The 13,791-nt window shown below is 49.2% G+C and overlaps 3 protein-coding genes across 3 annotated transcripts; all 3 read left to right on the top strand.

Annotated features, from left to right (window-relative positions):
- The first annotated feature begins 103 nt into the window (after positions 1-103).
- LOC115319142 lies at positions 104-4,495 on the top strand. Its single transcript, XM_040209285.2, has 3 exons — positions 104-301; positions 2,537-2,926; positions 4,050-4,495. Exons 1-3 carry the CDS (start codon positions 104-106, stop codon positions 4,428-4,430), a joined length of 969 nt encoding a protein of 322 aa, XP_040065219.2. The 3' UTR covers positions 4,431-4,495.
- Positions 4,496-4,779: 284 nt separating this feature from the next.
- Positions 4,780-7,463, top strand: LOC8041557 (39S ribosomal protein L14, mitochondrial). Its single transcript, XM_029978962.4, has 4 exons — positions 4,780-4,900; positions 5,379-5,461; positions 6,316-6,466; positions 7,171-7,463. The coding sequence occupies exons 2-4, from the start codon at positions 5,397-5,399 to the stop codon at positions 7,393-7,395; spliced, it is 441 nt and encodes a 146-aa protein (XP_029834822.1). The 5' UTR covers positions 4,780-4,900; positions 5,379-5,396; the 3' UTR covers positions 7,396-7,463.
- A 991-nt stretch (positions 7,464-8,454) lies between these two features.
- Positions 8,455-12,212, top strand: LOC8041546 (protein YAE1 homolog). Its single transcript, XM_002414761.5, has 3 exons — positions 8,455-8,823; positions 9,326-9,447; positions 11,138-12,212. Exons 1-3 carry the CDS (start codon positions 8,695-8,697, stop codon positions 11,328-11,330), a joined length of 444 nt encoding a protein of 147 aa, XP_002414806.2. The 5' UTR covers positions 8,455-8,694; the 3' UTR covers positions 11,331-12,212.
- Positions 12,213-13,791: the final 1,579 nt, after the last annotated feature.

The following is a 13,791-nucleotide window of genomic DNA, read 5'->3' as shown; positions in this document are numbered from 1 at the left end:
CAGGATCCCTGGGTTCTGCAGCGCGAGCTAAAACAATGGCGGCGATCCTGAGTGTTCCCCTTCCCGATTTGAAGGAAGAGGAAGACGCATGGCACCACCCGCGATGCTGCCATGGGCGCCGCCATCCCGGCTGGCGGCCCTGTGCTTCGCGTGCGCCTGGGCGGCCGCGTCACGCGTGTCCGACGACGACGCAGACCTGGAGACCGACGTCCCCGCGCAGGACGACCCGGACAGACTGCAGTCCGGCGTGCCCTGCGACCAGTGGGACGCCGCCGAAAGCGTCTGTTGGTTTCGCCGCCAGGTAGGAGCCCATAAACCCGTCTGTCCTCTAGGGTGTTTTATAGACGTTAATATATCCACCGTTTTTGTTTTTTTGTTAGGAGCGGCTTGGTGCGTGCGAAAGGCAAGCGTTTGAAAGATTCCCCTGGCACCATCATTACGTAGTGCATTGGGGACCATACGTTTCATTGTAGGACATCCAACAACAAAATGGCGGACTGAGGTCACGTGGAAACACCCCATATAGAGGATATACCGCCAACTGTCAGTGTCCCCTAGGGACCTTCAGATAGCGCTTGCAGATCTGAACCAAGAATGGGGGCTCGGTGGCCGAGTGGGCTGAAGCGCACACCCAGTTCGACGCGCGTGGAGCTAAAGCTCGCGCTGCAGAACCCAGATATCCTGGGTTCGCCCTGCCCGCTTCGATCTGGATGAGCATCGTACCGGCGTGCGGTCGTGTAATCACTACTGCGTGAGCACGTTAAAGACCCCAGGTTGGCAGTCGTACTGCACTGGCAAAATTGCTTATCTACAATGTAAACCAGTCTCGCCTCATTCTCGCAGACCGACCTTACGCTGTATAAATCACTAAACGTCCAATTTGACTTGAACCAAGAATGGACCTGGTACCCTTTTGCACATTTTGGTCCAACGTTGGTCTGTACAGAAACTATTTATTGATGCTTAGATGTCATGGTGGGAACATCAAATATAGGAGCAGTGGCGTAGCCAGGAATTTTTTGCGGGGTGGGGGGGGCTGACGTGGCTTTGGGGCGCAGAGAAGAGGGGGGTCCAAATAAATTTTTCTTTTTTTTGGGGGGGAGGGGGTTTAAACCTCATAACCCCCCCCCCCCCCCCCCCCTCCCCTTTATGGCTACGCCCCAGGTAAGGAGCATTCACTGACAAGCGTCTGGCTTTAGGATCCCACTGTTGACCCCACAGAAGCTCAGAAAAGTCCGGCTTGCACTGATGTCAAATCAGGGGCCATTGTGAAGTACTTCGCTGTTGTGTGTGTGCCTTCTACAGCATATGCATAGCTTGCAAGAGCCGCCATTTCTGGCTACTGACGGTTATTTCTAGTTACTAGTTTCTTCGAACTTCAACTTGTGCGGTGACTAACACGGCGAACCGAACGCACGCGGTGCATAACATACTGGCATGGCCGAAAATTACGTCACATGCAAGCTATGCATACTTTGCACCTCCGATACACACACACAAATAGAAGAAGGAATGATTATTGTTATACGATGCGAAGACATCACGTGCAAGCCACGTGTTTACTGGCGGTCATAGCTGAGGTGCGCGCAGCGCGTTGTGACGACGGCCTTGCGCAACATCCATTTCACGCCATCAACACTTTCGTCCTTAGCAGACGATTACTGGAAGCTCGCGTTGTGAGCATGCGCTGTGAACAAAGAGCGCTCAGATATGGCGTCCGGCGTGTAAAGCTCAAAGTGCACTTGCGAACTCGTTGACACTAATTTGAGCATCTCGATTATGTATTTATATATTTCGTAGTACCTTGAAGGCTACCATAAAGAGTATTTACTGGACGCCATATTTGAGTGCAATGTTCGCTGCGCAGGCTCAAAACGAGCTTACATTTATTGAGTGTTCAGACCAGCAATCTTAACAATGTAAAATGTACGGTAAAAAGAAAATTGGAAGTTTGTCGAAGGCACACGCTCATCAGCCTCTGACCTAGCTACGGGCCACCAGTGAGTAGTCACTATTAGTGACTAAAGCTCTGTTATAATCCGGCGTGGAGCGTAGCAAACGCGGCGTAGCGCAGCGCACACCGATTCTGATTGGTTGCAAATATCGAGTTCCTGCTCGCCGGCCAATGAAAGGCCCACGTTCTGCGTTCCGCTACGTTCGCTGCATTCAACGTCGGAGGAGAGGCACGTAGCCAGGATTTTGTTTTGGGGAAGGGGGGTGACGCCACCACAAGGATTGTCAAGTGCCAGCTAGAGTTTTGTGGTGTGTGTAAGAAGCACGATGGAAGTTTGGTTTCATGGCGTCCTCAAACCAACACCGTCTAACATCCAATTCCTATTTCCATAAATGAAAGTAGGATTCATCCTACTCAAGATGTCATAGTGAGCGTTTGACCATTCTGGGAAGGTCGGCTCGACGCTTTCGGTCGCGCACGTCGCCAATATGCCATTACACAAGGGACCTCCTTCGCTGAAAATCCTGATAGTTAAAAAAGCTAGAGTAAGAGCAAAACTATAACTGTGGGTATCTGTTCCAGGTGGGGGACACTCTGACCCTGTGGCTTCGCAGCGGAGGCTCTGGCTCCGTAGTATGGCGTCGTCGGTACCGGGCTCTAGACGAGTCTCGAGGCGACGCCCTGGTCACTCTGCGGCGCGACAACGCTCCGTGGAACGTTGCCTTGGGCGCCGGAGAGTTGCGCATTTCGCCCATCACGGACTCAGACCTCGAGCCCAACAGCTGGGAGGCGAGTGCCGGTCCCTTGGGCAACATCAGCTTCAGGATATCGATCCTCGCCCTGGACCTGGGACCCGTGTTTCGCGGGGACCAGGTTACGCTGCACATCGAGCACTTCCTCACTCTGCCCCTCGAGTCGCTGCAGTTCCGATGGGAACTCGAAGGCGGAGTTCCGCTAGCCGCAAACATGAAAGTACGTCCTACGGGTTCCCCCAGGTGGCGGGTTCGAATCCCGGCCAAGGTGCGCCCGTAATCTGACGGAGGCTTATTGCGGAGAAGGCTCAGTGTAACTGATATTTGGGTTGCACGTCAAAGGATCTTCAGGTAGTCGAAATGAATCTTCAATCCTCAGCTGGTGCGTTCGTTTCGTTAGCTTGGCGCGTAAAAGTCCCAAAATTTGATTTTAAAGGTTACTTCAAATGACAAAAAAGAAGGCAACAAAAATTATTTTCTTGCTCCTTTTCCTTTCTTCAAAACCGATGTAGTCTCTACTGAGCCACCGGTCACAGTTTTGCACTTCAGGTTGCGCTAATAATTTAGGCGCTAATGAAGTAAAGCGCACTCGTGAGAATGATTTGCACCATCTCGCGGGGATAATGGAGGGTGGAATATAGACCTGGGCAGAACCTAAATTCTGAGCACCGCTCGTGGCGAGAAAAAATCGAATATTTGTAGGTCGCTTTTGTTGCGTCCTTTGTTCGTGGAAAGACGGCAAGGGACGCTGACAGACGCTAGTTTACGCTCGTGGATAGTGCATAATAAGACGCTAGGACGCCGTTTCACGTCAGCATTACATAGTCGCTTCTTGCAGAGGCTAGCGGAGGAGCCTTTTTTTGTGGTCGCGTCTCGTAGTGTAGTAATCTCGTGCACGCTACAGCGCCACCTGGCCGAGAGACACAGGCCAATGAACTTTTCCGAATGAGTTTAAACATATATATGCTCCATTTCGCATTACGATGAACCGCAGCGGACGCTACGCGCCATCTGCGAATACAGAGCTGAGAACGTACCACGTGACTACGCGCGCTGCGCCCCTCCCGAAGGTCACGATTCACGTGACGCTTAGATGGCATAAGATTATTTAGCTTCCATCGCTCGTAGCCTTTTCTGCGGTCCGTCATTTAGTTTACTTATTTATTTATTTATCTTTTTTTTTTTTTTTTTTTGCTCAGGAACTAGAGAGAAACCCAGAAAGGTTTAAGCTCAAACGTCATCCACCATGACAGGAGCTCTAAGAACCCCACAAGTTTCGACTGTGTCACGCTGAAGATGGTTGCCGAGCCGTCACGTGTTCAGGGTTTTTGCTTCATTCGCAGGTGAGCCCTTCAGGTCGGTCACTGAGGATAACGGGCCTTCGCCGCAGTCAAGGAGGTGTGCTCGCCTGCTCAATCTTCTCATCCACTGGCCTTCTTGTGGCTCGGAGACGCTTTCTCGTTCGGGAGCCTCAGGAAGAACCACTTCCCGAGATCCAGAGCCGCCTCGTGCTCGCGGAAACGAAACGCGTGAAACGGAGCGTGTTGCGTGCTCGGCGTCGCCCCCACAGAGATCCGAACGATGGGATGCTACTGAGCCGTTGCAGCAGGGCTACCCAGTGCAGCCTACACGCACAATGCAGCAGGGACTCCGGTTACTGCCTCTGCGCCGACGGCTATCTGGGCAATGGACTCTTCTGTTGGGAGGACGAGCGACCCTCGTGACGAAACAGCATCCCCCATCGACAGCGACGGTGACGACCACTTCAAGTCGTAGTCAAGCGAAGCCAATCCAGGGTGCGTTCCGTTGTGTTCAATTTAAATGCAGAGTTACCCGAGTTACTACAGTGCTACAGTTTCAATAGTTACTCATAGAGCAACGTTACCAGCCAAACGTGACAACGCGTAAATTAAAAAAAAAAATTAAATAATATTAACTTAGCGTAACTTATAAAAGTTACATAAATGATTCTTTTTTTTAGTTCAGGTGTCGCAGCGCACTGCAACGTTTTCTTCCTCCGAGAGTTAAATAGATTCTACTCTCAGAGTTTAGCTTTGAATAAACAAACACACTCGTGGTGCTCGCGTGCTTTTTGCGTTCTGCTCTCCGTTTGCTGTGCAAGTCGGCTGTTCTGCACCCGTAGCACTCTCCGGGATCTTGATCAAAGTATAGTATTTAGGGCCCGTGGCCACAGGTAAGTTAGGATCCTGCCTGAGAATACTCATTAAACGCCACTTTTGTACACCTTGCAGCTTGGTAGTCGTAACACCAGTCACCCGTGCGTACGGCTGGTACTGAAATCTCTTTTAACATTTTTACCGCATTCCGCGCTAAGATATATTTTAGGAGAGACACATTCTTACTGACAGGATTCCACAAGACAGTACGTCGTCTCAACAGTCTCCCTCGCAACGTTGTGGCAGTTCTAGATTTCGGGGTTGAGAAATGCAGAACCAAGCTCCTTCCACAACATCTTTCGCTCTTTCCACTTTAGCAGAGCGAGCGCTGGGGAGGAGAGGAGTGGAGAAAATAAAACTACCGATCTCGGCGCGCAGAGAGCACGCGGGGAGGACTTGCCCTGTTTTTTTTTTTTTTTTTGTTTTGTTTTTAAGCAGCGGCAGACTTAACGTTTGGCGTCTGTTGACCCACCCACTCGTTTCACGCTTGTGCAGGTTCCGGTCAGCAGCGCCATGGAACGTGGAGTGCTGTCGTTGCTACGGCCCGTGTGCCACTTCATGCAGCAAGCCCATCTTAGGTAAGCCACACCCTGCAGTACATAGTCATAACTATCGATTGAACTGTGAGAAATCGTTAATGCACTGCAGACTGCATAATTACGAAGTCAAAATTAGAGGTGTGCTTTGACAGAGTGGTTAGGATGAAGCAGCGCTATATAATTCATAGCCTTCACAGTGCAAGGCAAGGTCACATCACCCAGTTCTTTTCACACTGTTGAAGCTAAGGATGACACAGTGCTATTCGATTGAAATCACTATTCGCTCGCCCTTGGTCACAATCAAATATAAGAGCTGACATATGTCCTGCGTACATGGCTCTCGCTTTGGTGAATCCAAATTATTACAGTGCATGCACCGTGCCCAGTACAGGCACGTAGTCGGGGGGAAGGCCCATGGGGCCCGCCCCCCCCCCCCCCCCCCCCCCCCGAAATCTTCGATTTTGACGGGACCTCCTCTCTCCCCTCCCCCTCATACAGCAATTTGTCATGGGCGCCCCCCCCCCCCCCCCCCCCAACCAAAATCCTGGCTACGTGCCCTAGCCCAGTATCATCTGGAATCTGGTCAATTGATCGAATGAATGGTGGCTTCCTTTGGATTCTCCAGCTACCCTGTTGACGCATTTTGATTTGCATTTTGAGTTTTGTTGTCTTGAGTTCAGGGGAAGCATCTCAATTTCCAGAGTTGCAAGCTCGGATCAATATGCTTCGCGCTATGCTTTGCGCTTAGCACGATGTGGGATAAGGCAGAGCGTGGAACTAAAGTAACATCAATATCCCTTTCGTCGAGAGTTTTGATTGCTCTAAAATTTTACAGCTTGTCAAAAAAATTATGTTCTTTATATTTCTCTTCACCCTACCTCTCTTTTTTTCAGCACAAGTGCCGTGCAGTGTTGCCTGCAGAAACTGTCCCGTCTTCGTGTGGTGGACAACAGTGCTTTGGGACGTCAGGCCATGATGGACGCTAAGCCGCCCAAGATCATCCATGTATACAACAAGACCGGCATTGCAACCATCGGGGACAAGGTGCGTTTCACCGTGCGACTTGTGTTCTGGGCAAATGCGGGATGCGAGTTGTAGCTACTTGGGCTTTGAAGGGGCTCTTGTAGAGGTTTGGTTACAAACACAAGAAAACAAAAAAAAGAAAGGAAAAGAGGGACAGCACATGTACCTCTTGTGAAGGTTGAACACCTCCATCATGAAATCAGATTGAAGATAATATGATGAAAACAGGCAGTGGGTGGTTGTGATACTCTATCATGGCTGTCCACTGTATGAGGACATTGGGAAGTACCCATGTTGTATCATGTAGTGTCTCCACTTGCCTAAGTAATTCCTGCTGTGGATGCCGCCCATTGTTGCTGGATGCCTTCTAGAGGTGCATGTAATGTAATGGATTGGTGGCGTTTGGTGGCTTAGACATCTTCTTGTCCTGTTCCATTCTGCTACCTGATTAAAAAAATGGTGGTCTCGCTGGACATGCGTTTGGACAAGTGTAGGATCAGAGAAGAACTCGTGCAATGCACATACTTGCATCTCGTGATTATTGTCTTATATCTCTAAATAAAATGTTCCAGTAAACCGGAAGCTGACAGACAACGCTCACCCATCATGTCAATGGACAATCCACAGTCGTTGCCTCGGTCTCTTATGCGCCTTTCTATGTCCCTGCACTTGAGCTATGGCATGCAACACTTGCTTTGAGCTGCAAAGGGGGCACCACTGTGCAGGTGCTGTTAGCCATCCTGGGCCAGAAGAAGCAGGGCTACGTGGTGGGTTGCAAGCACCGCAAGCATGTCCCCCTGCGGCCTCGCTTCGACACCAACAATGTGGTGCTGCTGGATGACAACGGCAACCCGATGGGCACGCGCATCCTGGTGCCCCTACCGTCCATGCTGAGGGGTGACAAGGCACGCTTTTCCAAGATAATTGCCCTCTGCTCCCGCTTCGTTTGATCCCACTGGTAGCTGCATACTGTGTTTTGTGTCTAGTGCTCTCAATAAAGCTGATATTTTATGTTTTATTCTTGTGTTTATGTGTAAGGAGGAGGGAATGTCTGTGGGTTGCTTCATCTGAATCTTTGAATCCACTGTTGATGGATAAATAGATGGATATAGCTGAAGCCTTCTAATTGGGCGGCTGCTAGCACCCCCTAGCCAAGATAAAATAATGCGCGCAGTAGGAAGGAGAGGGAGGAAGCACCTTGGAACGACCTTGGGGGCAAAAAAATAAGGCACAAAGGGACTTTGGGGGAGCCCAATCTAGGACACTGCAGCTCAATTGAGCCAGCAGGATCTATGCTGTGGTCAGCGAAAGATTAGGAGTTCAAAGGAAGACCCTTCCCCCCCTTTCCACTTGGGACAATGGAGAGAAGGCAACTTCGATCTCCAGCATTTGCTCTGCTAAAGTGGAAAGGGGAGGAAGTGCCCAAGCTCGCTCGAGCACCTAGCTGTTGCTCACGTAATTTCGTAAGGTACCAGAACTTCTTGAACCGGTGATTTCCGTAAATGGTTCATGACCAATTACTGAATGTCGAAGATAGACAGATAGCAGTGAGGGAAACAATATATCTTTTTGCCATAAGGTTTGAGGCAACGCTAGTTTGAGGCAACCTGTGGAGTCAGCCATTTGCTTAGCATATCTTTTTTTTTTTTTTAATTTTGTGTCATTAAAGAAAAGAGATAAACTATTTTAAGTTTCTCAACGTATCTGGCTGAATCTAAAATTTCCCACAATCCTCCTGGCTTCCCCATTCGACCCATTGACGAAAATAATCTCTGGAGAAGGGGAACAAGAGGGACAAAGGACAAACACAAATCTCTAATTGTTTGTCCTTCGTCCCTCTTGTTCCCCTTCTCCAGGAATTATTTTCGTCACTCTTGTCCAGCTCGCTTGCACCTTTGCACTTAATTGCATTAAAATCTCGACCCATTGACTTTGATCAGAATCACAACAGGTAGATGGCGCACGTCATCACCTAATTTTGGTTTTCCGAGTAGCAGTTGTTATAATCCAGTTCTATGATCGCACCATCCACTGATCTCTATGACAATTAGAGATCAGTGGCACCATCTTTCAAGATGGCGACTGCGATAATTTGTCGGCTGTTGAGGTCGCCAAAGAGCCGCACATCGCTGGCGTTTGTCACCGTACACTAACTAATAATTTTTTTTTTTTTTAATTCAGCAAGTGAAACTAAGATTGAGAAACTCCGAGATTTTCCTCTCATATCTGCGGGGGACGGTCTCGAGCCCATGGTTTTGTTAATGGCGACTGCAGGAGAAACCGGAGAAGCAGCAGACGACGACGTCTTCGACGAAACTGCAGATACGTCGCGGATCGCTGAAGTGGAGTGGCAGCGACTTAACGATGCCTGCACGAAGGTAAGTGGTACTGCATGAAACATATAATAAATTCAGATCTCCGGACCGACCGAATATATCACATCAAATGCCACGGTTGATAGAGCGAATGATCGTGGATCTTGTCCATCGTCCGTGGTTGTCTCTTGCAGCATCATACGATTCCCTCAACTATCGACATTTTGGTTGGATTATTCTTCAGATTCACCTTATGTTTTGCGGGTGAAATATTTTTCTGTTTCCTGTTATTACGATAGTAGTACGCAGCCAACACGCAAACTGCTCCGACGGTAACTTAGCGGATTCTTTAAGAGCGCTTAGGGATATTGGAGGCAGAATAGTAGTTACTCCGAAAACTACTTGTTGCGTACCAGCTCGTCGTCTAATCTTCTCCTCGTGGTGTTCCGGACGTCTTTAGCACGTGTCCCCGACATGCGTTGCAACTCCTAAGCATGAAATAAATACTCTCACTATCTTGCAAGTGTAGTGCGTATGCAAAACAATCCTTGATGTGTCCTCGCAGGAGGGTCTTCGTGAGGGCCTGTCAGAGGGCAAGGAGGCGGCATTGCAGGCTGGCTTTGACCGCGGCTTCCGGGAGGGTTTCCAGCTGGTCCGTCACGTGTCCCTTTGGAGAGGTCTGGTCAGGTGAGCGAATGCTTCCTTGGCCAGCAGGAGCAGAACAGGTGCGAAGGGCAGTGTCGAAGGGCAGTGTCATGACAGATGCCGACGCTGGTGCATAGCGACACCAGAGGTGCACAAACTTTTAGACCTGCAAACCCTGTACTCAAACATCCTCCCCCGCCCCCCTCTCCTCTCCCTCCCTCCCTCCCTCCGATGCTACTTTACAATGACTCAGCGTTTTGAGGTTCCCGCGACCCTCCCATGAGTAGTGACCCCACTTTGCACACCTCTGCTCTGCACTACTTTATTGCAGAACATCATTTTATGAAATTTCACTATTTTCATAATTATATAAGGAGCCCATTGCAGATGCATTGGTATAGTAGTATCCACTTGATAGTTATGTTTATTCAGGGACCAGGAGCATCTATATCCAGATTGTGCCCAGCAGCTGCTGGACACAATTTCCCGTTGGGTTCTCAAGGATTAGCATCATGGAAGGTCACGGTGAGTGATCGACACAAAAGATGGTTTGCCATGGGGCCGACAGTGAGTGTAGCAGCGGAGGGAGGCAGGTTTTGTTGAGTTCCATGTGTCCTTCAAAGACGTGTCACCATAGCTCCCGGAACCACCGCGCATGGCAGCAGGTCAGCAAATAATTTGTTTTTTCCTTTACGATTATGCAGCGGAATAGCAGTTCTTCAAGACAAGGTGACATGTTTTTTGTCACTTGTGCCTAGATAAACAGTATAAAGAATACAAACTGTAAATACTTTCAACATTAAAATCGTTCCACTGTCCCTTAAACATGTATCTTCCTAATTTGCCAGTAGATTATCAGATTATGCTGCTGGATTGTTTTTACCATGCTCTGCTATACTGTTTCTTTTCTAAACGGGGAATGGTCATAGGTTGTTTGAATAATTGCCTTCAACATGCCATTCATATACCATGCCGTGGATCACATTTCGAGCATGCACAATAGCTCTTGTGCAAAATGTCCCGTGCTGCTTATGCACCCATAGGCCATGTGCCCGTAGCCTAGGGTGACGGCAGAGTTTGCCTAGGCGGTAACTACTGAAAATCTGAACGGCTTGCAAACTGAAGACATAAAGCATGTTTGTATTTCAACTACCACTGACATAAGTACAAATCTGTTTGTCTGTTAAAATGTGCCAATCAGGTTAGCAAAGCTGACAGAAAATATTATTGCATTTTTAAGTCTAAAACGTGCTACCATACTCTGTCACTAGAAATGTTACGAAAGAAGAGCCCTTCAACTTTGACTGTACATAGCATACTCACCTCAATTCAAGTGATGCCTGTTTGGCTCTAATATCTGAACATATTGAGGCACTTGGAGGTATTCTATCAGTGCAGCCCAATGCGCATGATGGGCTCTATTCCAGGTGATTCTAACCTGGGTATCCAAGTTGGATGCTCGGCGCTATTTCTGACGTCCCCGATTGGCGAGCGGCAATGTTAAGCGTGGTGGACGGCTATTTTGCCGACTTTCTCGTCGTATGTCCAGCTTAGAGCCTCTGAAGTGATTTAAGGACTGTTTACTAGCCTGTGCTAGAATGCAAGCATGAAGCTGGCACAATACTATGCCATCTGGCAAAAGTAAAGGAAAGCTAGGAAGTTGTGGTACTCCTCCTGGGGACCATTTTTGAAGGTAGTCAGCATTCCAGACTGTTGCCCTTTCCTCGTGCAGGGGTGTCTGCAGCTTCTCAGAAGACAGCAGGGGCCCGCTGGGGGAGCTGGCAGACCGGCTGGCAGTCTTGGAACGGGACCTGCTTGCGGGACAGGCCTCCGACGGCCGGGTTCACCAAGCCCGCAGGGACGTGGAGGCCGCCCTCCGCGAGCACCAGCTGCCCCAGCTGTGCCAGGCGCTAGACGACGCCTAGCGGGTACCACCTACTCGAAAATACCAGGGTCTCTTACTGCCGGCAAGTTCCCATCTTGGGAGATCCGTCGGCCTACAACAGAACTGGTCTGGTGACAGGTTGTGCTCCTGGGCTGCCTCGAAGACATCTTCTAAAAGTCTGAAGCCTCCAATTAGAATGACCCCCAAATTGGGGCCTGAGCCCAGAGTCCTCGACCTCCAGCAAACCTCCCTTTTGGAAGATTTATTGGCACACCATAGAACTACTTCGTTGACAGGGTGTGCTTCTGGACTGTTTTGGAGATGTTCTTCAGACAGTGCACCAGAACTGCCTGAAGTCTCAAGAGCAGAAAAAATCTTGAGAATGGGGCCTGAGCCGAAGCCTTTTGAGTAAAACAGTCCTCAGGTTGGGACCCGAGCCAGTGGGCTACTGTCAGCAAGATGCCAACACAGACTTCATGTGCATCTGTGCCACCATACCAGTGTTCAGAGACGTGCCAATCGGGGAGAGGGCTGCTAGATGCTGATTCCTGGAACAGGACTGCTCAATTGATCAGCAAAGGCACCTGCTCGAAGACACCAGGTTCTCTTTCCTGCCGACACGGCACCATCTCGGAAGATCCATCGGCCTACCATAGAGTTGAATCGGTGACAGGGTGTGCTGCTGGACTGCCTCGGAGATATCCTTTAGATGGTGTGCCAGAACTCTCTGAAGCCTTCTAGTGGAAAGATCTTTAAATTGGGGCCTGAGCCAGTAGGCCACTTTCAGCCTGATGCCAAGACAAACTTTTGACGCGTGTCTTTGCTACCAGACCAATATTCAGCAACATGCCGGTTAGCACAAAAGGTGCTAGATGCTGACCCTGGAATAGGGCTGCTCAATTAAATGGATACTACAATGAAATTTCGGCGCTTATTTCTGGGTCTATTTGTGTTCAAGGGAGTAGAATCACATCAGGCACACCAATCTCTTGTTAAAAAAGACACAAAAAGGAATTTTAAAACGAATTAAAGGATTAGCAAAGAGCACCTGGTGGGTGTTGCTAAAGCCTTGTTTGTAACGCCCGTCTAGGAACCTTGACAGATAGTGACGATATCTGTCTCACCTCCGGCCACCACGAGAGAAGAGGGGAGGGAGGAACTCCCCTCTCACCAGGATTCTCTTTTGTGTGTTCCAAAGGTCACTATTGTCTCTCTACAAGATTATAGAAGGTTCACCCTCACTCAAAATTCACACAAAAGCAACTTTGGGGTTAGTTGCGGCGTCCCAATCGCTGGCGTGCTTCGGCCGCTTCGGTGGCGGGAACAGCCAGGACATCCTGTTGACGTCAGCCTTGCTGCAGCTTTGCTCGTGCCGAGACAATCTACGTCACGATTGCGCCGGATGTCATGTGCTCTCCGCTGGCTGCTCTCCGAGTGCTTGCCAGAGTGGGCCGTTTATAACAAAAAATACAGCCATCAGGCTCAAAATACAAATGTGCGATTGTCATTTAGATATTGAGGATTTTATTCAGCCCATTTTCTAACACAACGGGTATATTCCAAATTTCAACGAAGTATCCCTTTAAATTGCCCGTGAAAAGAAATGCATTTTTTTTTAGACAAACTAATTATTACACAGAAGTGTTGTAAGTTGGGCCAGTTGGTATGATGACATGATGAACAGAACAGCGCACACAAAGACAAGGACAAAAAGAGACAGCGCTTGTGTGTCGTGCATGTTCCCTTTCTCTGTCCTTGTCTTTGTGTGCGCTGTTCTGTTCATCAAAATGGAATATATATTGTTAAATCTAATTTTAAACACGAGCAGAAACCGAAACTTGGCTCTGTCCGGCAACATTGGCCTCGGGCCACCAAGAACATGGCTATCACGTGGTTTGAGACGTCATGTGATCCCTCCGCAACGAAGGTCGGGGTTGGGGCGGGCGTGTGCCAGGCGCAAGTGTCGTCTGCACTGAACTCGTCCATCACGTTTTGGTGTCTACGACATTATTTGACGACGCCTGCAAAGCTGCGGCATTAGCCTGTGCACATGGTGTTTGTAGTGTGAACGAAACTCCGAGAGGCAATAATCACAAACGGTGAGACGACGATGGCGGCCAACCACGTGGACACCGCTGAGCGCCGAGAGGAAACATTGCTGACGTCATCCGTATGCTTGCCTGGAGAAGTAAAAACAAATGAAAAGGGGCAATGGTGATGACATTTAGCTCATTGTTGGCTTTGCCCATACCGTAGCCTTGACTGCGCTGTTGGTTGCGCTTCAATTTGTCTGCTCCAGTCAGATGATTTCGACGACATGGCGAGTCGCAAAGTTTGCCGGACGGTTTGAGGAATATTTAGGCAGAAGTAGATCATAATGTTTGACGTGTGGTCTTCCTAGGTGATAGCTTAGGAAGACCACCCGAGATATAGCCCACCTAAAATCGAAAGCAAATGGGGTGAAAATGAGGGGTTCGGTGTGTCATAAACAAAGTTAAAAA

The sequence above is a fragment of the Ixodes scapularis genome, unplaced genomic scaffold, assembly GCF_016920785.2.
Source record: "Ixodes scapularis isolate PalLabHiFi unplaced genomic scaffold, ASM1692078v2 PGA_scaffold4__175_contigs__length_147842914, whole genome shotgun sequence".
Taxonomy (NCBI): Eukaryota; Metazoa; Arthropoda; class Arachnida; order Ixodida; family Ixodidae; genus Ixodes; species Ixodes scapularis.
The sequence above is the reverse complement of the archived record's forward strand: the minus strand, read 5'-3'. Positions and strand labels throughout refer to the sequence as shown.